General features: G+C 41.4%; 2 protein-coding genes across 5 annotated transcripts in view; one reads left to right on the top strand and one right to left on the bottom strand.

The window, feature by feature from the left end:
* Nucleotides 1-6,758, top strand: part of lg4h16orf89 (linkage group 4 C16orf89 homolog) — a 9,806-nt gene extending 3,048 nt beyond the window's left edge. The window contains exons 4-8 of the mRNA XM_085272203.1: nt 188-305; nt 907-1,066; nt 1,668-1,772; nt 3,917-4,006; nt 5,188-6,758. Of these exons, the coding sequence (XP_085128329.1) occupies nt 188-305; nt 907-1,066; nt 1,668-1,772; nt 3,917-4,006; nt 5,188-5,291 (577 nt within the window). The 3' untranslated portion in view covers nt 5,292-6,758. The remainder of the gene's footprint in view (nt 1-187; nt 306-906; nt 1,067-1,667; nt 1,773-3,916; nt 4,007-5,187) is intronic.
* Nucleotides 6,559-26,289, bottom strand: ift70 (intraflagellar transport 70). Of its 4 annotated transcripts, none has more exons than XM_085272198.1 (20): nt 25,221-26,289; nt 24,792-24,857; nt 23,590-23,799; nt 20,942-20,998; nt 20,677-20,812; nt 20,015-20,119; nt 19,788-19,916; nt 17,154-17,203; nt 15,618-15,770; nt 13,373-13,438; nt 13,189-13,242; nt 12,078-12,143; nt 11,752-11,822; nt 11,433-11,640; nt 11,281-11,328; nt 10,525-10,596; nt 9,689-9,792; nt 9,383-9,461; nt 7,760-7,889; nt 6,559-7,105 (listed from the first exon to the last, which is right to left on the bottom strand). In XM_085272198.1, exons 1-20 carry the CDS (start codon nt 25,266-25,268, stop codon nt 6,969-6,971), a joined length of 1,989 nt encoding a protein of 662 aa, XP_085128324.1. In that variant the 5' UTR covers nt 25,269-26,289; the 3' UTR covers nt 6,559-6,968. The 4 variants fall into 4 exon arrangements, with proteins under 4 accessions (XP_085128324.1, XP_085128323.1, XP_085128326.1 ...); XM_085272197.1 differs by having other exon boundaries at nt 11,752-11,828; nt 25,221-26,283; XM_085272200.1 differs by lacking the exon at nt 11,281-11,328 and having other exon boundaries at nt 25,221-26,281.

The following is a 26,289-nucleotide window of genomic DNA, read 5'->3' as shown; positions in this document are numbered from 1 at the left end:
CCGCAGCCTGTTTTTTAACTTTAAAAATGCTGATTTACACTAAAAAGAAAGTTCTTTATCTCATTGTAACTGTCAGTAGTTTGGATTGTTTTTCACTACTGTGTAATTATGTATGAAGGTAACAATACCTGTTAGCTGAGGTGAGGACACTCACCTGCCCGAGTCGTGTGTGTGTGTGTTCGGACAGGAAGATGAACGGGACGCCGTGCATCGTCACCAAGCCCTGCCGGGACACCATGACTCGTTTTGGGTGTCCACACTACTCTCTGTCCCACCAGCTTCTCTACTTCATGATTGGAAAAATGGTGAGCAAACAAAGATGGAAACAACACGTAAAACCACTCAAAGACCCACAGATGTGTGTAACACTAACAAGCATTTTGGAGAAAGAAACAACCTTATTTTAGGAAGCCTCACAGAAAGAGGCTCGAAACCAGATATGAGCCTCCTGTGTGGAGTTTGCATATCGGCCCAGAACCTCCGGTTTAACTCAAAATACCAGATTAATGCTGCCTATCTCTGCCCAAGCTGAATTTTTAATATTTTACTTCCTGGTAAGACTCATTACATTTTCATTAACAATTTTCATTAAGAGTCTTTACATTTGTATGTTTTTCCCAGTAAAATACTGAGCCAAAAGCTCAGGCTGTAGGCTGCTCTAAAAGCTGTGAGCACAGAAGCCCCACCCACCCGCTCTCCAAGACATTCTGTTTATAATGTGCAGCCAATCAATAAAAAGCTGTCTTAAAGTGAGACCAGTACAGAGCCAAAGACAGAGCCTTGGGGAACACCACAGGTGGCAAAACTACTGTTAGAAATATTTGATTAAAGTAGCGAGGACCATGATTTCAGTACGAGGGGAATTTATGAGCTTCACAGTTTGACTCGTTGGTATTTCCATTTCAGAAAGGCTGCACTAATCTGCTGAAAGGTGACACACGAGCATCCAGAGCAAACATGACTGAACAGAACTACCAGAGGATCTTCTGCTCCAACATGATGAAGACCAACCAGGACATCAAAGACGGTCTGAGCGAACAGATGGTCGACATCTTCATCGAAAACAGTGAGTGTCCACATTTTCCTGATCCGGTGTTATTCCGGTTTGATGCAAAATGAATTCCCATATTTTAAAAAAATGTTCTTACTCATATTTTAATATTTTCATGCAAAAAAGCTTGAAAATGAATTAATTTATAAATATAAACCACTAATTATGATAAACGTAAGGATAAACTCATAAAAATGATTGACTGGAATGGGAAAACCATATTGTCAAATACTGATGTGTCCTTTTGAATGAGATAAACTAAAAACGTTTACTTTTTTTGATGACTACATCACCATTTCAATATAAAAGAAAATTATGGAATAAAAGAGATCACAACAAAATCTGAATTTCAACAAAATTCAGAGTGTTGGTTGTAGAATTTGGGGATTTTAATGTTGAGTCCTGACTTTTCAGGAGACATTGAGGCTCGCCTTCAGAGAATTCATGTAACAAAGAAAGTTTTTTCTTGTTTTAGGACTTTTTAAGACTTTTAATTTAATTTTTGTTTTAGATTAAATTGAAAAGTGTACAGGGGGGAATTTGGATGAGCAGTCAACTGTAAAAATGTCTGAACTGTAAATAAATTAGTTTCTGAGTTTCCTCTCTATGTTGGCAGTCCTGATTTGTGGATTGTCTGGATTCTCCGACTTCCACAAAGCCGACTGGCTGCAGCACATTCTGAGGCTGCAGGACGAGGAGGTGGGCTGCTTTGGGAGAGACAGTGAGTATCACAAACCTGCTAAAATATATGTTCTTAGTCAAAAATACCAAATATGTCAAACCTCATAAATATAGCAACAGTGTATTTTAGAGGTCTTAATGAAACAAAGATGGCCACTGATGCAAGAATATGCAGGTTTTTATGTGTTAGGCAAATAAAACACAAAGAGCATTCGTACAAGTAACGTGGCGATCAGATCTCTGTCTGACGTTATGTCAGTGAAAAATCTGCACGAGATCTGAATTACCTGCAGATTTCTTGAGAAAACTTTTGAGGAAGTGCAGTAATTTGTTATAGAAGACACTTCAGAAATATTGTTATAATTTACCTACAGTTTCTAAACTTTTCATGATTTATTTCTTGATTTCTTTGGACAGACCAGCAAACAAAGACTGCAAACAGAATTTTCTGCTCATTTATTGTGAAAACTTTTAATAAGAATAAATGTTTGAAGTAGTCGTCAGGGATGCTGGTGAATAATAATGCTGCCCAAGGGGTGTCTGTGTGTGGATAATAAAAACTGAAGAGGACCTAGAATACTTCCTTGAGGAACACCATATTTAACATCAGCTGCCCTGAACCATTAAATCACTTTTTACTTCAATTTTTAACTTTTGAGTAGAAACAATGATAATGAGAGTAGTGATTAAGAGTCCTTCCATCTCAAATCGCTGCCAAAGTTCTATATCTGCACATACACGCTAATCCGGTTGTTCAGTGATGACGCGACAAATCCTACTTCCGGGTCTAAAGTAGTCTGCGTTTAATATGGCTTTTGTGTTGTTAACATGTTTAATGTTTTGTATTTTCTTCTACTTGATCTCAAAAAGCTCCTAAAACAGTCAGCGACCACTGTTGACCTCCCTCGGCTTTTATTACCGCTAATCATTTATTTAAGCTCAGTTTTTAAAACCTTAGGATGTAACTACAGCCCAGCCCATGCAGCAGTATATGAATGACTAACCTCGTATTGTGGATGTATTATCTCAGTTGTTCTCCTGGCTGAAGTTTGGTCCTTTTACAGCATCCTGCCATGCGATTACATTTGTTCCTGACCACCGAGAACACTCACATTAACTTTTATCGAGTGGAAAAAAAGTTAGCTTGTTTATATTATGCTAACATAGCTGTGTCGCTAGCGGTCACGTAGCACATCATTATATACCAGCTAGCCCAACTTCAGTAACCCTACAAACGTCCCTGCTGTTTAGTTTTCTGTCTTCATTTATGCTGGAAGTGATAACAGAGCTGTACGTTTGAATTTGTTTCCAAAACCCCGCAGTCAGGACATGCTATATTGTATTTAGATAGAAGCTAGCGAGCTAACTCCCTGCTAACTTCTAACTCCGTTAAATGTCATAAATTCCGTTTTCATGGATGACTGGATGTTAAACTCAATTGTTACACCTGGTAGAGGAGAAGGCTGATCATTTTATTAAAGATGAAAGACTTTAGACAGTTTTTCAACTCTCAGTAATGCCATAGTGATCGTTTGATATATGGACCTGCAGCAGAGTTTAGACCCAGACACGGCTAGTGACGTCAGACTGAACAACCGGATAAAAAAATTGAAAGCCATGCAGAGTAGTTTACAACATGAAATTCTTCAGTTAAGTTGTAGCATTTTAAACTTTGGGAATTCTTTATGTTGGCCAAAGGCAGGATGTATAATGGAAACAGGTTACGAGCCTGAAACTTCCTTGAAGAACATAATTTCAACAACAAATGTCGTCGACACTAAATCACCCGAGTTACAATTTAACTAGAGGGATGGAAAATCTTTGGGCTGTTCAGAAAATTTGAGGTTTTTGGGAGCTTTTCGTCACAATTATTATTGCATTCCTACAATGTTCATGTTTTGGATCCTGTAGTAAGATATATAATAAATAGATTTAAATATCTATTTGAATACAATAAATAATAAAATCAGCCATGGAACAGACTTTTTATATGCACTGTACTGATGTATTAACCCATTTGATGTATTTTGAAAGCAATTAGTTTTAAACAAAAAAAATCTCCTAATTACTGATGTGGATTACACAAGAATCAATTATCTGTATTTATCTGTATTAAATTACTTATTTCTGGGCAGAGATTGTGAACGGATGGATGGGCAGTTCATTCTCTGTTGTTCTCCTCAGAGAGCATCATCTCACAGATCATTGGAGACGAGCTGCTGGAACAGCTGCAGCCTCACAGGAGAGTGAAGAGGAGGGAGAAGATACTTCCAGGTCCGTTTACATTTTTCTCAGCTGAGGATCTGTCACGGTCTGCAGCTGCAGAATGTGGGAAGTGATGATGAGGCGGTTCCAAATGCAGGCTTAACAAAAAACGAGCTGCTTTATTCATAGGCTGCACAAAAACAGAAGCAAATGGCGAATGGAGATAGAACTAAACTAGGTAGACTAAAACATGAATCACAAAAATGAAACTAAGAACCTGGACGTGGACAACTGGACAAGGGACAAGAGGAACCTGACACAACATATATGCGCACACACCCACACCCACACACGAGGGTGATTAGGAAAAGCAGAAACACACGGGGAACACAGCTGGGACGAATTAGGCGTGACGAGACAGGGAGGAAGCAAACACACTGAACACAGGATGGCAGACTGTCAAAATAAAACAGGAAACACACTAAGACACAGACTAAAACACGCAGCATGATACAGGAGCCGGGAGGAAGGAAAGCACACGGGACCAAGACAGACTGGAGAGACAACTGGATGAGACACAAACAGTTACAGAGGCGAGACATGGAGGGAGAGAGAGACAAGACAGGCTGGGGAGAACACACATGGACAGACATGAGTGGCTGTGGAAACACAAGGAGGGGAACGTGTGGACACAGAAGGGAGACGCAAAACAATGACCCGACTAAGACATACACAGAGGGTGAGGGAGCGAGACACCGAAACACAAACACAGACGACAAGACAGATTCTCACAGGAGACACGACGACAAAGGCACAAAAGGGACCTAACAGACCAGAAATGACCAATAACTCAGTGACATGGAAAGGACTGAACTCAATACTGAATGATAGAAAACTCAATCATAACATCTCAGGAATCACAAAAACACAATAAACTCAGAGCTGGATCAAATGACCCAGAAGCATGACAAGATCGTAACAATCACATCAGCTGATCTTCAGCCACTGTGGCTAAAGAAGCTTGTTGTTACGTTTGTAGGTTTGGAGGAAATCTGAAGAACGCTGGTGTTGTGAAGCCAGCGGAGGTCACATTAAAAATGCAGTTGGATGCAGAGCTGCTGGAGCTCATATGCTGATAATTTCTTGTTATGTGTGAAGCTGGCATGAACAGTCTTTACCACCTTAAGTACTTCATCTGATTTGAGGTTTTTGTTATTGTCTGATAAACTCTGTTTGCTTTCATCTGCCAGACGGCTGTTCCAGTCACATGACGGCGGTGGCGGTCGGTGCTCTGGGAGGATACCTGAACTACTACCTGACAGAGCAGGACATTACAAAGAGGCCGCTCTCCTGAGGGGCGTTCTCACGAGAAAAAAACACTGTAGATCATCAGGTAGAGACTTTCGTCATCGGCGAAACGAGGCAGACTCTCCACACCACATGTCGCTTTAAGAACGTAGTGTTAACATGATGAAAACGCCTAATGCAAAGCTGGGATGTGGAAGCTAAAGCTTTATTTTCAGTCATGTTTTGTTACTATAACAATAAAGCTGATTTTTTTTATCATTATTATTATCAAACCTAAACAAGATGTTTGAAAGTAGTGATGCTCCAACCGTAAAAAAGGATGGCGTACCCAATAAGTAGGACCGTGGTAAAATGTAAATGAGTGTTTTGGAGGATGAGACTTGGATTAATTCGACTTTTCGAGGTCATCACGAGATTTTTTCTGGCTCCAGGGGTTAAAGTGGGCCACGGCGGTCCTGAAAGCCCACCTCCAGTTAATGAGTGATTACATTTGATCGGCAGCTTTTAATATTAAGAGTTCATTTTTATTGCAGCTCGGCTTTGTTTCCAGCTGCTCCCACCTCAACCAATCAGACGGTGACACACGGCTGCATGCACACTCTGAGCCTTCAATCCTTCCATTCGTGTCAGAGTTCATGCTCACAATAAGACTGGAATCTTAATACTTTAGCATTTAGCCATCACTACAGGAGTCCACAGAAAGTGCTGTATGAAAGTTACAGTGCTGAAGTCCCACACTGAGCTGTAATGGTGACGAGGGCAGAGCTGGTCCCGATGTTTTCAGCTTTGAGAAGTGAAAATGCACAGCTAAGAGTTTTTATACAAAAGTATAAATTAATTCAATTCAGTTTTATATATATATAAATTTATAGGGCCAAATCACAACAAGAGTCACCTCGAGGCGCTTTATATTGTACGGTAAAGACCCAGGAAATATACCCACCCCCCACCAGCCCAATCCCACTCTAACCCCTGTGTATCAGCGACACTGTGTCCACAAAACAGTGTTTTTTCTTTGATGTAGCCTCTTTAGGAGAAATTTGTAGTTGCAATGAGTGAACAAGAGATCAGCTGGACTTGGAGGGGGTGGGGTCACCTTTGTGTGAACACCACAGTGAGAAAAACACAGAGGACACAGCGTGATGTGGTCAGAGACTCGACGATCTTTGATTTTTAACGATTCGATGATTTTTAAAGTTTATATGAAGCTAAAGACGCTGATTGGAGCATCTCTATTTAAAACACATATTTACATTTACTTTGAAAAAAACATCAGAATCCACCCAGGTTGTTTTCCTGGTGAAAACCTTGAGTTAAGTTCTAAAAATATCTTTATTTACTTTAAATCGTATTGTTTTTCACACGTATTTAATCGACAAACAGAGTCGGGAGCAGCGGCTGCAGAGGATCTGCATGAACCGAATGCATGGAGATAAACTTACATTACTATCATCATGTATGTTTATGTTAGTGAAATAAACATAACCAATAAAACTAAAGTCTGTTCTACAAACCGTTGTGTTCATAGTGATGATAAATGCAGCAATGTGATTATATCAGATCTGCTCACTGAGATCACGTCCTTCAGCCAGAAGTGTCCCAGCGCAGAGAAGCCGGACGAAAGCTCCACAGAAACACGTCACTGTGTGCTGACCGTCTTTAAACCGAGTTTCTGTGGAACTTATTAAACTGTCCTAACTCAGCCGGTAACACCTTTGTGATGTCACTTGTTCCAGCCAATCACCTCGTAGAACAGGGCCTTGAGAAGCCGAGCCTCGTAGGTGACGGTGTTCTTGCCGATGTGAATGCGGACCTCCTCCAGAGGCTGCTCGATGATGGCCGGCACCTCCTTCCCATAAACTGCAGGAAAGCAAAGAAAACAGTCGGTCAGAGCATTCGGAGTACAAAATGACTTTTTACCGCAGTACAGGAGGCATCAGCAAGAACATTTAAAATGGAAACACTGCACACAATTTTACACTCCAGCTAAACAACCTAAAGTCCCAGCGTGACTGTGATGGATCGATCACAGTTTGAATAATGTGCAGTTAAATATCTGTGACGCAGAGGACCAGAAACAGGCAGTAACACCCTGAATGTTTGATAGGTTTCCTGATAATTCACTGGACAAAACTTCAAAAAGTGTGTTTGGATGAGCTTCAGAGGCTCATATCAGCAGGTGGCTGAATCGAACACACGTCAGTGTTCACTGGTTTCTGACTTCTGGACTTATCATAACTCTAAGCATCAACATTAGCTGTTTAAGTTGCCACCATGTTGGTTTCTCAGAGCTGAAGGGGACTGAAGCTGTGGTCAGTGTCTCTTACAGCGGTTTCCAACTGTGTGAAGAGACTAAAGATACTACACTATCACCAAAACGTTAACAATCACTAAAAACTGGGACCCGTACACGAACATTTTAATCTGAAGAAACAGAGTAATCCCATTAATCGTGTCGTCACACCGGTGTGTTCTCGAGATATTTCTGCAGGCGTGTTTGTGACGGCTGCTCACCCTCGCAGTGCTCCAGGAACTGAATGCACTCCTGTACCACGGTGTCCCTCAGCATGACCATGTGTTTGGACATGTTCTCCAGCAGGGACAGGAAACAGCGCTTGGCGTAGAACCATGTGTCCGTCCCCAGCTACACACAAACAGAACAGATTAACAACATATAACCAGACTGAACGCCTCAGCGCCTGCCAGCAGGATTTGTTTTGTGAACATTGTAAGCTGTCGTCGTGACAGTTTAACCACGCAGGACGGTTTCCTGTATAAAATGATCTGAAGTAACCAGAGACGAGAAGCTTGTGTGATGGGCGTGCATCTCGCCAGGTTTCACATTCCTGTCGTGCTCGCTGCTTTCACTGTGGATGCGACTGGATGGTGATTGTTGGAGGGGATGACAGGCTCAGGATGATGGTGTGTGTTCTCAGCTGGATTTTAGTGGACTCAGCTGCAGCTGGACTCCGCTGATGTTGTGACCAAACGGGATCAAAAGGTTCCCAAAAAGAGCAGCTCGGCCTTGGAGAAGGTGCTCCTGCAGGACTGTATTTGTTGTTCAGATATTTTTTAATCCTTGGACACAAAGTCCGAACACTGCAAGTGGGATTACCTGCATTTAATATTAAATTAAGCTAAAGCATGATTAGATTTCATCAGACTGTACAACGAGCTGTAAGTGGAGTCAGATTGCACAGAAACTGCAGATTTATGAATAAAACTAAACCGTGAAGGATGAAATGTTCAGACTGCTTTTGATAAAACTGTCCATGTGCATGGTTCTCTTTTTAAGTCTTAATCTAAAACTACATGCATGAGTCTCTAATCTATAAGCATGAACGTGGACATGGAAGTGAAGAAGACTGTCTGGGTGTTAAGCATATTAAAGAACACTCCATGAAGCTTGTTTGTTCCTGTGCCTCCTGCTGCTCCTGCAGCTGGTGGGGCTGGTTTGGGCCTGGGCCACCAAGCATCCTCACTGTGGCTGTGTTTTTCCATCACAGCCATTAAAGGCTTGCATTGTTATGCTGTGTGTCCTTCCAGTGTTAAATGACACAGAAGTGTGTGGTCTGTACGAGCCCTGCTCGTTTTTGTGTGGGAAAAGGAAAAATCTTCAAATTAAAGAAACAAGATTTGAGTTTTCATTTTTTTCATCCATCTGTAAGAACGATGCCATCCAGCACTGATTTACTCAGTTCAGTCGGTGCTAAGCATTTAGCCCCGGCCCTTACACCACTTACACCAACACCAGGCTCTGATTGGAGGCTCACTCTCCCAACAGATGGCCAATCAGCTGCAGTCCAAGAAGCAGGACTGCGGAGGGAGACTTGAAGTGTTCCTGAGTGGAAGCACAGTCGGCACCTCTTCTCTCACTAAAGCTGATCGCCCGGTTGAATCATCATCGTGATTACAAAAGTACTGGAATCAAAATCTTCTGAGTGTTGTTCACAGTTTGAGGATCTCCAGGGTGACCTGCTTGATTTTCTTTTCTTAGCTGTAGGCACTGGGAGCCAGTCAAACATCAGGGGCATTAAACTGGGCAGTAGGAGACGACGTTGTGGTCAGCCTCGGTGACCCGAAGGTCTCTGTGATCTTTTGTATCTGACTGATACAATTGGTGGAAAAATGGCTGACCTTCTTGTTGTAAGGCTCCAGGCTCTTGATGACACGGGAGATGCCAAAGTCGTAGTTTCCCTTTGCACAGTACAGCGTCCTGAAAGACAAAACACAAGTGTGCAAAGAAGGTTTCACAGAGATGATCTTACTGATGAAAGCAGGACGTTTTTGTTCTTCCTCTCTAACCTTCACATCAGAAATGATACAAAATAAAATACTTAGGACTGATTTCTGATTGCATAGTAACTCCCTTTCATTACAACTGAAGAATACAGTAAATAGCTGCTGACTGTCCCCATAAAGCTCTTCCTGTGTGGGACTCACCCGATGACCAGGTTGACGATGCAGAGGTGAAAGACCTTTTTGTCGGGGTCGTCGTAGGAGATCTGCTCCTCTTCTTTCTCGATCTTCCTCATCAGCTCTTCAGCCTGTTAAACCGGGACGACACGCAGAGATCATCAGTCAGAGAAGTTATGCTGTCCTGTTATTGCAGAGGCTCGATTCTGGGCTTTGCTGCTCTCTCACACCTTTCCTTTCTACTCTCAGACACAACAAAGGCTCCCCCCAAAAAATCATCCATCCTGGACAGTGGAGCTCGAGTTTGGATGAAAGTATCACACAGGGACCTGATCAGACTCCCAGCGGGGAAAGGCTGGAGCTAGCTGTCTGAACTTTCAGGCAGTCTAACAGCACTGCTGGATTTCAACATGTTTCCATGCCCGGCTTTTTGTTAATTCCGTCACCGTCAGTGTGGAGATAAAGTAGTGCCCGCTGTGGCTTTACTGTATAACAAAGAATCAACAGTGACAGTGGCCATCGCAGAGAATGAGTACAATAACCATATGTGTGCATGAGTCTGAACAGATATCCTCTGTGCTCCCTGTCTCTTTAGGAGGACATCCCAGTGGACATTAATCCAATCTTCTATCAGGATATAAATGCTGCTTCATCTTTTTTCTCTACATTGATATATATTAAACTGGAATAGGATAATTAATTTATTTCGTTGACTTCTTTTGTCTCATCTGGTGTGTCTCTGTTTTTTAAAGCAGTGCTTTGCATGAGTTTCATTACTTTCATGTGTGTTATAAACATGTTCTTCTGGATACAAACTATATAGAAACACCTTTGGGCTGACAGTGACCGTGTCTGTACGTTACCTCTTCGTTTTGGCTCGTCATGATGTAGGACACGCACAGGTTGGCTAAGACCACTGCGCTCACGTTCAGGATCTACAGAAGCAAACACCAACATGGATCAGAGGCTTGACCAATGATTTCACAGGAAATCTTTTCAGTCAGCAGCAGAACCTTTAAATTATCCCACTGATGTGAGGTTAAATCTGAACTGGAACATATAAGAAACCTGCAGGTGTTTTCACAGCTATAGTCTGTTTACTCTGGGTTGGTAAACTTGTAGCTTTTTCTCAGGGTTTGATTTCTTTTCTTGTGTCACTACAAACCACATGAGAATGTTCAGTCTACTGATTGGCCAGGTGTGTCTGAGGTGAGAGAAACAAAAGTAAATACAGGAAGAAGGTTCTGCACTACCGCACAGAGCATGGAGAATATTTTAGCTAAAACCTACAACGTACAGCTGGCTTTGGCTCAGATCGAGGATGGATCACATTCACACCATAAAAAAATGCTCTTTGTTCAACACTGGTGCAATTACTGCGTTCACACCTGCACAAACCAAAACGAACCAGAGTTTGAATTGAACAGGTTAAAAACCACCTCTTTGTTGTCCAGTGTTAGTGCGCTCTGTTAAACACTCCAGACCTTCAGCCATGTGACTGTCTGAAGTTGTACAACATCAGAAACAACACTGCAAACCATCACACTAAACAGCGGATTCATGCACAGATAGAAACTGCAGAGGCAGAGAAACAGGTGTTTGGTCTGTTTTTTGTTTACCGATGGTTTGCACTTGCAGGGACACTCTTGTATGTTACACTGCTCCACCTGGACAAAAAGGCACACTGTCAGCTTTTACAGCTGACGTCACACTGTCATCATTTGGTGCCCACAGTTGAACAGGCGGGTAATCATCCGCCCTGAGCACTCACGTTGTCGTAGTGCTTCTTGACGATGGGCTCGTAGAAGCCGATAGCCTCCTTGTACTTGTTCTGCATGAAGAGCACGTGAGCCACGTTCAGCTTCCAGGTGTCGTTATCGTTGCAGTACTCCACCGACTTGCGAAAAATCTTCTCCACCATCTGGAAGTTCTCGCGGTTCCAGTAGATCTTAGCCTGAGCCATGAGGACAACGATGTACCTGTGAAGAGATGCGGCCAATCAGAAAGTAATCCTCTGTTACTGAATTTGCTTTGTTTCCATTGAGGAAATGAAAACACGGCTTAGTGTGTTTATGTTTGCGTGTCCTCACTTTTCCTGCATCAGTTCGAAGTCCTGCACGGCTTTCTTCAGCAGTTCCTCATCTCGAGTCAGCCTGGTTTCCTGCAGCTTGAAGAAGATGAGTGATTCACACAGACATTTTATTTGTATTCAATCCTGTCCTGCAAGAAATCGGCAAGTTCAACTGCAAGCCCCTTTGCAACCAGCCTCCAAACCACGTTTTATAGTTCTGAGTTAACCCACAACGCCACTCCTATAACAAAAGCATGTCTGATATATAACCCCACAAAATAAAATACAGGCAGTGTGAAAATGCTGTGTGCAGTAAGACAGAAAGAGCAGCGTGAGGTAAACAACCTGCTTTGATAGTTTGCGTAGCTGTTCCGCCAGTTTTCCGTTCATCTCTTCAAACTTCCTGAAAGCCTGAAAAAAGAACGCAGGTAATGAAACATGACGGATACTAAAGACACAAAAACAAATCTGATGCTGAACCATCATACTGGTCTTTTCCAGCCGACTGTCATCCACAGCATTAGTTGTGTTTCATTCACAGTGTTGACTGGTTAGCTCAGCAGGTTAACGTACTATGGTTCATGTTTCTAGCACTCCAATAACGAGTATTATTTTGTAATTTCATCCTTCTATACACTCTCTGCCGATTGTCCAGGTCTGGATTGTGGCAGCAGCAGTCTAAGCATAGGTGTTAAGACCCCCCCCCTCCCAGCCATCTCCTCCAGTTCTTCTAGGAGGCTGGTTAAGTGTTCCTAAGCAAGCCAAATTACAAAACCTCTCTAGAGTGTCCTGGTTCTGCTCTGGGGTCTCCTCCCAGTTAGATATCCCTGAAGCACCTAGAGAGGGTCCAGGAGTCATCCTATTCAGAGGCCTGAATCACCTTGACTGACTCCTTTCGATGTGGAGCAGCAGCTCAACTGAATGACTGAGATCCTCATCCAATCTATGGCTGAGTCGAGAAACCCCTCAGAGGAAGCGGATGTGTCTTCAATGCTGCTTTCAGTCAAAACGCAGAGCTCGTGGTGAGGGAACGTAGACTGAGCCATAAAGAGTTCCTCTTTACCACAACGGACCGCTACAACGTCCTCATTGGTCCATCTGTCAGTCTCGTCTCACTTGTGAACACCCTCACATAACTGAAACTCCTTCCCCGTCCTGGAGTCTGCACTCTCTTTGTTTTCCAGCTCAGGTGTAAAGGTACTAATTCTCATTTCAACCACTTCACTAAAATGATCTGTTTCATTTACAGTCATTACAAAGAGACTCAGAAAAATCTTGCACATGAATCCAAGTCCAAGCTGGAAGTCGACATTTCAATGAGAACAGTTTAAACAGAGCTTAAATATATTTTTCGGCCGTGAAACTTTCATATCATGTGGACATTTGGTTGATTTTATACAGATCATTAAAAATAGCTTCCTATTGTTAATAAGGTGTCAGGTGTTTTGTACCGTACCTCCTCTGGTGCCGTCTGGCAGGTCAACAAAGCATCAAGAAACTCGTACATGTACTGAAAAAGAAAAAGAAACAGATGACTGTTTTTGTTATTACTAGTCATATTTGTGCAGACGACACTACACCAGATGTGCTAATTAGAATAAAATCAACTGGCTGGTCTCTTGAGGATGCTCGTTACTCACCGGGGAGAGGAACTTGTAGGTGAGATGTGCGTTTTCTGCCAGGACATCAGCTGCCAGGTCAAAGTACTGTGAGAAGTCCAGCAGAGAAGTTAATGCCATCTTAATGAAAGACTTGCAGCTCTTTGTTTTCAGCTCTTTCCACTGGAACTCACACCACATGAGTCCAAATCCCTTTGCAAACAGTGTTACTCCCTGCGTGGATGCTCACTGGTGGAAACTGCTGACATGCTACAGAGAGGCGTCGTGGTGTTTATGGAGAACGGCGATAAATCTCTGAATAATGAGGTCAGCGTGAGCGCTGTCAGGGAGAGGAGCTGTTCAGCGTTTATAGGGCTGCCAATTAAAACTAACTGTATGGAAAATTTTAATTTACTGAGGAAAAATAAAGAAAAAACATAGAAATGAATTGTAAAACTGTGTTTTTGGAGCAGTAGATCTGAATATTGATGCTTAAAGTCAGAAATTCTTTATCTGTCTTATTTAAACTGGCACGGTGGCAGATGCTTTTGTGAAAGATGTTTTCTTGATTAATTTCTTGTGAGATTTATTTTTGTGTCTTTTATGGTTCAGTGTCTACTTTTCTTTATCTTTGTTTTTACTTCTGTCTTATTTTGGTAATCTGCAGCAGCTACTTCCTGTCGCCTCTGTAATTTTCTGCCACACCCTGATAAATTTCAGCTGTGTCTTCTTCTTCTCAGTTTTTGGTTATTCCACCTGGTTTCCCTCCTCGTGCTCCTTTGTGTTTCTGAGATTCCTGCGTTGTTTGGCCACGTGGATGTTTTTTAAAATGTTTTTTTTCTGAACCTTTGTGAGCTAAAACTGCTTGTTTCAGTTACCTAATTACCTGAACTAATCTGAGCTGTTACGAGCCTTTAAAGCCACGGTGGAGTGGGACAAATTATTTCCCACAGTGTTTGCTGGATCACAGCAAAAGCCTGTCTGATAGTCCAAATAGCGCTGAATACAGCACGTTTCATATTGATGTTATTGGTTATTGGTAACTTTATTGTCCCTAACGGGAAATTGATTTGCAGTATGTCCGTACAAACAAACAGACAACCAACACATCACATACACACTCCAATATAATATAATATAATATAATATAATATAAGCCTGAGAAAACAACCTAGATTTTTCATCAAAAAAGTGCAGTGTGCAATGGCAACAACACTTATGGTTTAGTGTTATTAACTATGATAATAGCAGCAGGTACAAAAGACAATCTATGTCTCTGTCTTCACTGCAGGCACTCTATAACGACGACCTGATGGAAGCAGTTGAAAATCATTAAAGAGAGGATGATCTGTTAAGTCTGGTCTTATTATTCAGGGACATATTACCGTACCAAGCAATGATACAGAAAGTTAAAACAGATTCAATAAAACTTTTATAAAAAATCATTTCAGATGAAACATTGAAACCTCTCAACCTCCTTAAAAAGTCTTTGTTGAACCTTTTTCACTGTAGCAGCAACATGTGACTCAAAGGACAGAGCCTTATCAAGAACAACCCCCAAATAACTGTCCACCAGTTCAATGGCTGCACCATTTACCACTGTTAGTGCAGGATGGGGGGATGTCTTCCTGAAGTCAATAACCATGTCCTTGGTTTTCAAGGTGTTGATCATTAAGAAGGACTGATCACACCACGAAACAAACTCATCCACAACAGGCCCATGGGAATCCTCTTCACCATGAAGGAGGCTTACAATGACTATGTCGTCTGCATATGTGTTTCTATAGCAGAATAAAAGTCTTCAGCAGGTTTGCTACAGCAACAGGAACAATTACCAGGATCCCATTGTTCTAATTTCTATGCACATATTTTTGCTTTTATTCAAATGTACTTTTTACTGAGCCTCTTAGCTCATCATCTGTCTGAAACACAAGCTGTTTTTAGTGCCGTTTAAGACAACCTGCTGACTGACCCTCAGAAACACCGGGTTATAAAAGCAGCTGCATGTGATGATCACAGTAAGGAAATATACCGTCACAGGCATCACGCAGGGCCAAGACTAGAGTGTTTGAAGCAGCCTGAGCTTCTGGCCCACAGGGAGTACTTGTACATACGCTACACTGACTTTATCAGACACTTTGCTTATGTTTAATATGAACATCCACCGCTGGAACATGAGATACATGACAGAAAATCAAGAAAAGCATCTTTGACCTGACGTTTAGCAGGTCAGTGGGAGTCTTTGCTGCTGTAGTTGGTCTCCTTCAGATAAAATACTGCTGCTTACCTCGTGTTTGCAGTAGAGCAGCAGCAGGTTTCCAAAGGTGACGGGGGGGAAGGAGGGCTGCTGCAGGAGGAAGGCCAGCTTCTCGAAGCCCTCCGACGGCTTCGTGTCCATGTTCAACAGAGCCTGGTTGTGGAGTGTCACTGGGTCCAGTTCCTGTAAAAGTAGACATAATATAGGAGATGAAGTACATAATACTGCACTGAGTGTACAAGAATAACTGCACTTTTTCGAATTGAAGCGGGGCTGATTGCTTTTATAATGAACCACATAAAACTAGTTGTACAGACTTCAACAGAAATACAAACTTTCATCGTTTGTGAGTTTTCAGTTGCTCATTTTGTTCTTTTTTATTGTTAGTGTATAAAAGAGGCACAGCTGGAGGGAGAAGGACTCTTTGAACAGCCTGTTTAAATTCTTGTTTCAGTTTCTAAAGATGAAGAAGCTTTTTCTCCTTCACTGTTTCTGTGTATGAGCAAAAACACCAGGTCTGGAAACGGTCACTTTGCTCCTCGTGGTGAATTTAATTAAAAGTGTCCGAGACTATAAAAATGTCACGAGCACCGTTACACCTGAGATCATGAAAAACTGCTGTGGCTACAACAGAACAGTTTATGATGATGTCAAACATCATATTTAATTGACATCATTTAAAATGATGCTCAGAGTCGAGGATGGCTCATTCTGTTAGACGGTGTTTGTCTCGTCTCCTCTCTCCTCGTATCTCCTCCTCACCTCCTCTGCTCACATCTCACGTGGGAGGGACGAAGGAGGGTGAGCACCCTGATCCTCCCTTTGTCATATTAGGAACAGAGACATCCTTTAAACTGGCACACTGAGACTGAGCTGCAGGTCACAGTCAGGAGGACAGAAGAGACAAGGAGCCACAGGTTAGAGAAAAAAGCCCCCCCCCCCCCCCCCCCCCGCCCAATGAGTGGTTGTCTATAGTGATAAACAGTAAAATGATGGTGTTTACGTTCTGTTCTACCGATTATTTAATTCACAAAAAACAAACACTTTAAATCATATAAATGACTAGAATAAGAGTGTATTTTTTACACTCTGGATCCATTTCATTTGAGTGTTGCTGCTGTGGTCCCATTAATTTCAGCCTGTAAAAAATTTAGGTAAAACTTCACTTCCTAGTATTTCTGACTCAGTGCACTTTGCATGGATTTCCACTAGGGGGCACTAGTTGTTCATAAGCCATGACTCAGAGGCAGTGACAGGCTGGACCAAGGACAGTGTCCCATCTGTACATTAATTTTAAATAAGTCATGTTAGGATGATAAAAATACCATCATTACCTCCATGTAAGCCTTCACACCTACGTCTCCATTCTAATCTTGAATTAATCTCTGTTATCTACAGGCTGTCAGGCTCAGCGAGCCCAGGCAGCCTTAATTCAGACACCTACTGAATAACAACACAGAGTCATTCGTTTCCTTCCTTTCGATTGAAGTCTTCACCCTAACAGTAATGATTTTGTGTTCATGGGGGCCTCCAAACGTGATTGTGCAAACAGTTTCATGTCCTTACCTCATCTGATCTCGGGGGCATGTCTGTCAGAGCCTCCTGAGCTGTTTTCACTGCAGGAATCCACATGGAACACAACAGAGAAGAAATCAGGTCGTTTCAGTGCACATAGAGGTTTTTTTCTGAGAAATTTCTCTTTGAGAGATGAACTTTATGAACCTGGGAAACTTAAACAGCGCAGAGTCTTGAAAACCTCATAAGGAAAATCGATAATCATCATCTGCAGGCGCCCCGTGGAACTGTTTTCAGATGTACTGAGTCAATTCCTCAAACATGAGCAAAGCTGATTTTCATCCTCACTCTCTCTCCCTACCTACCTGTCATTTAACGCTCAATATCTAATAAAATCAAAACTGTAACACATGCCACAAAGCATTTACAGTTTTTCTACAAAAGGTTTTTCTGGAAAACAAAGTTCTGATCACTTCTTATTGGACTAAAAGTATCCCACTGGTCCTCTGGGCTTATTGTTAGGTTCTACCTACCCCTTTAAAAGGATTTTCTCCTGTTTGGCACTCCCAGCTGGAAATCTTTTAACAAAAACCTGTAAGGCTGACAAGTAACGTCTAGTTTCTGAAACTAGGAGTGTTTAGACTAACCCTAACCCTCTCTCACAGTGGTTTTCCGGTGACCTGGTGGCTCTTATTTGGGGTTCATATCTTCCTGAAACACACTTCAACACGCAGACAGCAGAAGCCTGAGATCAAATCACCACCAGTGGTGTTGATGAGGTTAATAAGAAATGTCCAATATAGCCAAAACGTGCTCGGGATGTCCCCTAAAAACGTTTCTGAGCTCATCCCTGCAGGCTGGGTTCAGCACATCTTTCCATCCGTTTCATGCAGCAGGTGACGCGACTCTCCGTCCGTCTGACAGAGCCGGCCGTTTGATGTGGGCTTCCTTCCTGCATGTCGTCCTCTGATCACTGTTCTTTAAAGCTTTGGTCTGATAATGTGTCAGAGGGTGGAGAAAGAAAGGACGACAACCCTGCTTTTGAAGATTAAAGGAAGCTTTGCAAGTTCTCTTGCAGCCGATTTTCATCTCTTTCTATCGGTTTCTGTTCCTCTTATGAACAGGGAAAAGTTTACGGCTGTGACCTGGTTTAGGACACAAGCACTGAGCCTGCAGTCAAGTAAGAAAACACAGTCCCAACACATACATCAGTTAAAAATTCAAAGGACTGAAAAAGACCCAGGTCATCAACACTGACAGGTTCAAGGTTCGAGTCCCTCGGTTCTAACCTTTTTGGCAAACAAAGTTAAACGCTCACTTTTTGCATTGAATGTAAAAGTGTACAAGCTCCTTCAAAGGCTTTTTCAGTGTGTTTAATCACATGCATACGTTTTGCTTTAGCTTGCTTAAAGTAGTACCTGATGCTTAACAGACAGACTGAAACTGCACTTTGTTAATGTTATTACAGATGCTCTGAATAGGAGAATCTGGTGTGCAGTTGTTGTGTCCATGGTCATTTATTCATTGCTTTGCAGAGTATTTTTTGATGAATAAATGACCATGGCATGTTGCGTCTTTCACAAAATTTCTTAAGGTCTAAAACATTAAGGAGCCCTGGCCACCAGACTCACCTCAGTGGAAACTTCTGGATTTGTTTCTTGTCGCAGACGCTGTTTTTTCTGCACTGGTGAGGTTTTACACATGTGAAACCACAACGAGCGTAAACAGTTTTACAGGCTTCTTCTTGATAATTGCGGCCTATGCAAAAATATTTTTAGGCTACAGGGTAAATATCAAATTTTTTTTTATTTTTAGTTTCTTTCTTCTCTTGGTGTTCAGGAAGGGTTCTCCGGGGCTTTTGAAGGACATTCAAAGCTCGTCTTTGTTTCATTCTCTGCATCAATAATGTTGAGTTTCGGGCTCTGGGGAGGCCAATCCAGGACTGATGGTTTCTATCCATTTATGCTTTTACTGCATTGGCAGTAAATCAAACTATTGGCAATCAGACACTTATCTTTGCTGCATTTCTTGTTTCTTGTCCAAATAAGAACTTTGAAAGACCTTCAGAAAGCTGGAGAACTATTGTTCAAGAGGACTTAAAAAATACAAGTCTGGCTCATTTGAATCAAAATATAAAGTAATGAGGGATGGTTCAAGACTTTAATCATTTATTCATTATTTACTACAGTTATTATTAACTTTAACCGCCTGCGGACTGATATCTATGTGACTGAGCAAAACTTTGTGATAGCTAGCTAACGTCGGCTTGTTGTTCTCCTCACTGTGACCTAAAACCAGCGATTAATCCACCAGGAAAGTGTTTACTGTGGTTGAGGGGAAGGTTTAAGGAGCTTTTACGATGGCTTTTCTTATCAGACCCAGGACCCACATCCATCCTTTATAATGTAAACAGTGAGAAACAGCCGCTAACGTCAGGTTAGTCACAAACTAAAGACCAGCTCTCAGCACACCCATGCGTCTTCACAGAGGATTTAGATAGCTATGATTGGCCACAGCATGGATAGGTTTGTGATGTTCCTCAGCTCTTGTGTGGTTGGTGTCTGAATACTGACTGTGGTTCACTTTACAGCCACAGTTGTCATCAATACTGTTTTTTTACGCGGGCTCGTCTGCCACCTCACTACCTCTCTAAGTGACGTGTTGGAAACAGATGGAGGTTCTTACAGTTCTTCAGCTCGTAATTGATTGCAGCTTTGAGGTTAAAAGCTTCGATCAGGGCCGACTGATGCAGGACCAGCGTGTTTCCCACGCTGTGGATGTCGATGCCTTCGGTCGTCATCCCGACACTCAGCTCTGGTACGCAGAAAAAAAACAACCCTCATGCTGATGACAAAAACATGATCTAAAAATAATAAATATCTAAAAGAGGAGAAAATCACAGCTATTTTTACCTGGATGTTCCTTGATTCCACGGTCTATGATCTCTCCGATATACTTGAGGGCCTGATTGTGGTTCTTCAGGCTGTAATAAGTCAGGGCGATGTTGTAGGACAACGCTGAAAATAAGAGACAAAAATGACACAAAAACCCAGAGGTGTACAATCATTTTATCTTAATCAATTTTATTTAAATGTATGATGAATTCAAGTCATGTCCAGTTTTTGTTCTGGTTCTTTTTGTTTAACAGAAATAGAAACTCATCTCATCTGCAAATATTTTCAGTTAACCTGAAAAATAAACCCTTTCCACTGTAAAAAGTAGTGCGGAGTTGATTACAAAAAACCCAGAGACAGCTGATATTCTCCCACAGACTGTGGATTCTCCCACAGACTGTGGATTCTCCCAACGCCACCAACTATAAGAAATGAAGGACAAGATTATTTCTGCAGGAGGAGCTGTTTGGGTCAACATTGCTTTTTTATAGAGATGGAGCAGATGAAGATATGTTACTGGACCGTCCTTCCAGCGGTTAGACAGCGTCGTCTTATTGGCTGTTACGGGTGAATATTTTTGGGTTTCCAGAAACACTCCAGTGACAGTAAATAAATTGTCTTTTGATTTCAGGTCAGTGCATAGAGAACAGCTTACTGAATGTGTGTTTTTAACTGATCACCTGGCACGTATCCCAGCACTTGCATGGCAGACATGAACTTCCTGCAGGCCTCCTCATACTTGCCGTCCTGGTAAAGCAAACAGCCCATATTGTAGACGTAGTCCGGGTCGTCCGGCGGCAGCTGCTCCAACAGCGACTACAAAAACACAACAGAAAGTGACGCTAATGAAGGTGTGTCTGGCTGTGCATAATAAGGATTAATCTGATGCTATACTGAGCAGAAATGGTATCGTGTGTTAACAGATGACGTGTTAAAGCTCCTCACCTTGGCAGCGGAATAATCTTCCTCACAATATTTAATGCAGGCCTGCAGCTTGACCATCTGTGCCAGAGAGAGACAATAAACCGAAGGTAAAACAGGGACACGGCAACAGCAGCCAAGTGCTAATTTTAATATGGGGCCAAAAAAAAGAGCCAGTACAAAGTGTAATCTGTAATGCAAACTGTCATCCATAACCATTTTTATGAGCTTCTTTTCCCACATTTGGACCTTTTCTCCAAAACCTCTGAACTTTTCTTCTTGATATTATCACAAGGACAAAACAAGCTTAACCCTCTGAACCCCAGAAAGCTTCTAGATGATACTTTTACTCTGGTCTAATTTTTACAACAGCGCAATAGCGCCACTGAAGGTATGTCACAAACCGTCCACGGGCAAAGGAAGGGAGGATAGAGTGGGTCATCAGAATAAAAATAATTCACATAACAGGACGGCAAAAGGTTTTGTTGTAAATTTGTAAATTTATAAGAGAAATCTAACCCAGTTACAGTTAAATGTATGAAAATTTGTCACCAGCTTTCATCATCAATGTTTCCATTTTTTTCTTGTAGGTTTTAGTTTTTTATAAATAGGAGATCAGGAGATTTTTTCTTGCAAATTTACAAATTTAAACTTGAAATTTCTGTGTCTGTAAAATATATTTGGGAGTATGTGTGCGAATAAAAATATAGATTCAGCCCCAGCAAATGGCTAAATTGTCGTTACGTGACTATGGCTCCTAGCCGACTCAGTCTTAGCTTCTCGGGACTGTTTAGCGAAAACGATGTATTTTTGCTTTAAAAGTGACACGCTGACTAAATTAATTTTCATAAAATGCCACATTATTAGGCATAGATTATAGATTAGCCTTCATTCTCTGCCTTGGCAGAAGTTTGTCTTGGACAAGTCAGAGAGACACGCCACATAAAACAGCGTTTATGATGCTGTTTTAAATTCATACACACAAACACACACTCGTAGCTTGACTTATTATCATTCAATGATTTATAATGGTGCTAAAGAAAATTTGCACTGATTAACTTACAAGTTGTTACCCTGCACCTTTTCAACAGCGTATTAGAGCCACTGAAGGTACAATCAGGGCGTCGACTCTTGTGATTTATATCTTTGGTGATTTTCAGAACCTGCTTTATCACTGACGCTTCAAATATCTCCTGGAGGAAGATGGAGGGAGCATGCTAACTATCTCTTTAGACCAAACTTTGAATTTGATTTAATTAGATGTCATTATACTCAATTTTCCCTGAATTAGATCTTTGGAAAGCTAAAAATCGATGACGGAATAGCCAAGGAGGTAATGTTTTTGGTAGCATTTGCATGCGTCTGTAAACACGACAGCTTTTGAATAAATTCTAATAAAACTTTGTAGGGGTGTAAAGTGGAGTCATGTTAACAATCCATTAAAATTTGGCTTACACCCACTGAGGTTGTCAAGGTCAACTTCATGATTTATTGGTCTAATATCATTATAAACATAATATCACATCTGACCTCTGACCTTTTCTTCAAGGTTAAAAGTTTGATCCGAAAGTCAAAGTTCTTCCATGTTTCTCATTGCCATTGTTCGTACTGACAACAGCAAGACATTTGTGAGGATTCTAAATATCACGTTACTTTGGACCTCTGACCTCATTTTCATGGTCAAACTTGTCAAATCTCTTTTATGTGCAGAATTATGCTTAAAATTCTACTTCCTTTGTTTGTATTGGTAACAGTTAGGAAGTGATTCTGGTGTACGGGGATTCTAAATATCACATTAGAGTTTGCATCCAAATATCATGACACAGCTACTCTGACCTCACTTTTACATTTCACATCTGCGTTTCTTTCAAATTGACCCCAAATGCGATATATCTTTAAATAAAGTATTGTCAGGAGAAAGAGAACGAGCTGTTAGGAACACAGAGTTATATTACTGTAGTAATATTACACAATAAGATCAAGTAATTAATTTCAGGTACTTACAAATCTGTACCTATAATTCATTGCCGAGTCCTTTAGTGTAATCAAAATAAACGTCTTTCATGATACCTGTATCTAGTTTTTACTGCACTACAAACTTCCTAAAGTCTTTAAGTTTCTTAAAGTAGATTTAAAAGAACAAAGAATACAAAATGTATCTTCAGAGTAAATATCACCCAGAGAGTGAGCTGCCTTGACGCAGGTTTGTGTGCTCTGAGTGCTTCTTGTTGCATCTGTTTTTACACCTTCTGGTTTTGATGGATGGTGTTATTTTTGTGATTCTTTTGTAAAACCAGACACTTTTTCTGGTTTGGGGGTTCAGAGGGGCGACCCTGATGCACAGGCTGCCTTCTTGTAACTTTGATAAAAAAGTGTGGCCCTTGTTGCTGAATTACAAACATTTTTGTTTGCCTTTGTTCATTTATTGTGCATTTATGGGCCATATGCATTCGCTAGAACACGTCTGGTGAACAAATGTTCCTCGTGATGGAGATCATCTAACAGATGGTGTTAAAACAATTCTGTACAAATAAAGTGGAATTGTTCATAAACTGACAAATTTGATGCAATGATGAAACACCTGGACCACAACACTTCCAGCTCTTCGTTTATTTATTTAAATGACACACGCATGCACACACAGCTGGGCTCAGTGTGTGTGTGTGTTGTACCTTGGTTTGGCTGCTGGGGTTGTCGAGTGCAAATGAAGCCTTGGTGGCCTCGGGATAAGCACCAGCTTTGTACAGGGACTGGGCGTAGTACACTTTGTACTCCTCCACCTCCGGGTGCAGCTGCGTGAGCTGCTCGTAGCACTCGGCGGCGTTGGTGAAGTCCTGGATGTGATAGTAGCAGAAACCAAGCAGAGACAGCGCCGCCCTGGACTGAGACACAGGTGAAAGGAGGAGAGAGTGACCAGCTGAGGCACATCTGTAGAGAAAAACACACAGCTCACCTGAGGATGTCTGAGCACAAAATGCAGACATCTTCAGCCCACCAGGGTTCCTGCTGCATTTTAAGATGTTCTTTTCTGTATTTTAAAAACCGTTTCCTTTTTAAGATCTCAATAAATAAAAATTAAGAAAGAACAAAACTGCAGGGATAGTTCAGTAGGTAGAGTAGTGGCCCCATGATCGGAAGGTCGGGGGTTCGACTCCACTGAACGGCTACCCTGAGGTACCCCTGAGCAAGGTACCGTCCCTACACACTGCTCCCCGGGCGCTGCATTGGTGGCTGCCCACTGCTTCACTGGGTGAATGGGTTAAATGCAGAGGAACTATTTCCCCATGGGGACTAACACGCACACTTTACTTTACACTTTACAAAGCTGAAAACAATGTCTTGCAGCAGTGCAGTAATCCCTACAACTGAAAGTGTGCCAGATTTACTGAGGTGCAATATGCAAAAATGCACTTACAATGTGCTAATTTAAAAAGAAAGATGTAGCCAGTTTATTTCAGTCATAATGAAAGAAACGTACTGAGAGCAGAGCAAATTAGAAGGGAAAAAATGAGTGACTCAGATGAGGGAGCGAATAATTTACTACCCAAAGTAATATAGTTTCATCACAGTAACAGTGAAGCAATTCAGATCAATGACAAGACACTATAATAAAATTAATCTTATGGATCCAATGATGAAGTCTTGAAAATGAGCCCCATTAATTGCTGTATTTGGACAAACATGTATGTAATAGCTTTCCACACCAAAAAAAGCCCATGTAACAAACAAACAAGAAAATCAAGTTGTAATGTTTCAGAGCTCTCTGTGTGCACTGTTGAGTAGAGACAGGAAGAGAGAGAGGATTACTGTTTCTTTAAGTCTTATATCGCGGGTTGCATATCTCCTTTCCCCCCTTGAAGATTGGCAGACTTACCTTGGTGTGTTTTTGGAGCTGGCCGTTCAGGATGTGAATGGCATCCACATACTGACCATCTTTAATCTACAACGCAGACACATATTTATTGGGAAAAGCTTGAGTATGTAGACTGATTAACACTCGCTCTCTTTATCCAATCACTTGTAGTAAACTACAAGGACTGGAGCGATAAGAACTTCAAAGATTAACCACCGGTACAAACCTACAAACACTGCAGTTTACATTTTCTCTGTTTATTATAAGTTTAAACTTAAGCCGAATTTACGGAAAGTGCATCTCAATTCCAGAAAAATATAATTCGTCTTGGATAAGTACTTCATTAAGAATGAAACACTAAAATAAACGATTTGTGAATGGAGTTTGGTTCACGCTGTGTAGCTGTTAGCTCAACAAGCTAAGAACCCTAACTAATTGGCGTATTCTCACCAGTTTGTAGATCGTAGCCGTGTACTCTCCGTCTTTTATAGCAGTCATTGCTTCAAATCTGCACTCTCATCAAACAGACACTACTTGTGGCTTCGGGTTTTCCCATAATCTGGGTCGTAGCATTTAGCTAGCTTCTGCTTGGCGAAGCACGGAGAGCATAGGAGCTGTTACTTAGCAACGGAGGAGAGCGGAAAGGGACATTTGCCTGGCGTATGTAACAGCCAATCACCTTACAGTTTGAACGTATTTTTTTTCTAGAACCTTTATTTACTTGTTGGACAAAGACAATCACCGTCCCGTAGAAAATATAAAACTTTCCTGCTGTCTTTAAGTTTCTTTCTTTCTTTCTTTCTTTCTTTCTGTGGCATTTTTATAGTGTTTAAATTCATTTGCAGCTTCTCCCCCTTTGGTTTGACAAAGAATGTCTTATATTAAGTGTCCTTCTAGTTTCTAGTTGTACTGGTTTTGTTTTAGCTTGTCTCATATATTGCGTCGCCTTTTGGCAGTTTTACAAATCGTTAGTAGTTTTGAGCCTGCGTGTGTGAATTTGCAGTCATTGTCTTCCCGCTTGCATTGGTTTTGCATGTGTTTTTTGTTTGTTTTTCTTTATTTACTTTCTTCTCTTTATGAATTTCTTTAAATCTCTTTTAAAGAATTTTGAGTGTCTTTGTTCTTTGTTTAACTTGGTTTTGTAACTTTTGTTTTATAACTTTTTAAAAAAAATTTTTTGCTTCTCTTTTAAATTTTCTGTCTATCTGTTGGTGTTTTGTGTCTCTTTGTGATTGTTTGATTTACTTATCAGCAAGAAATACTGACAATCATCACTGACCAGGGATCTCTGTTCCTTTGTGCTCCTGGGCCTGTGCTTTGTAGGGCTGTTCTTCTACACGTTTACAACTTAAGGTCTCTAGTTTTGTCTCTCTTAAAGTCTCTCTGTTTTTCTCTTTCCTTCTTATCCTTCAGCAAAGCACAAGCACAGGCTGGTAAAATCCACAGATGATCTCATATCTGAAGGATTCAGGAGAAGGAAATATACTCACCAAACAGTGGCTAAAACAGATGAAACCTG

This window comes from Mchenga conophoros, linkage group LG4 (assembly GCF_057382185.1).
Source record: "Mchenga conophoros isolate Kocher_MC1m ecotype Shallow Benthic linkage group LG4, M_conophoros_male_GT1.1, whole genome shotgun sequence".
NCBI lineage: Eukaryota > Metazoa > Chordata > Actinopteri > Cichliformes > Cichlidae > Mchenga > Mchenga conophoros.
Note: the sequence above shows the minus strand (reverse complement) of the source record. Positions and strands in the feature narration are given on the sequence as shown.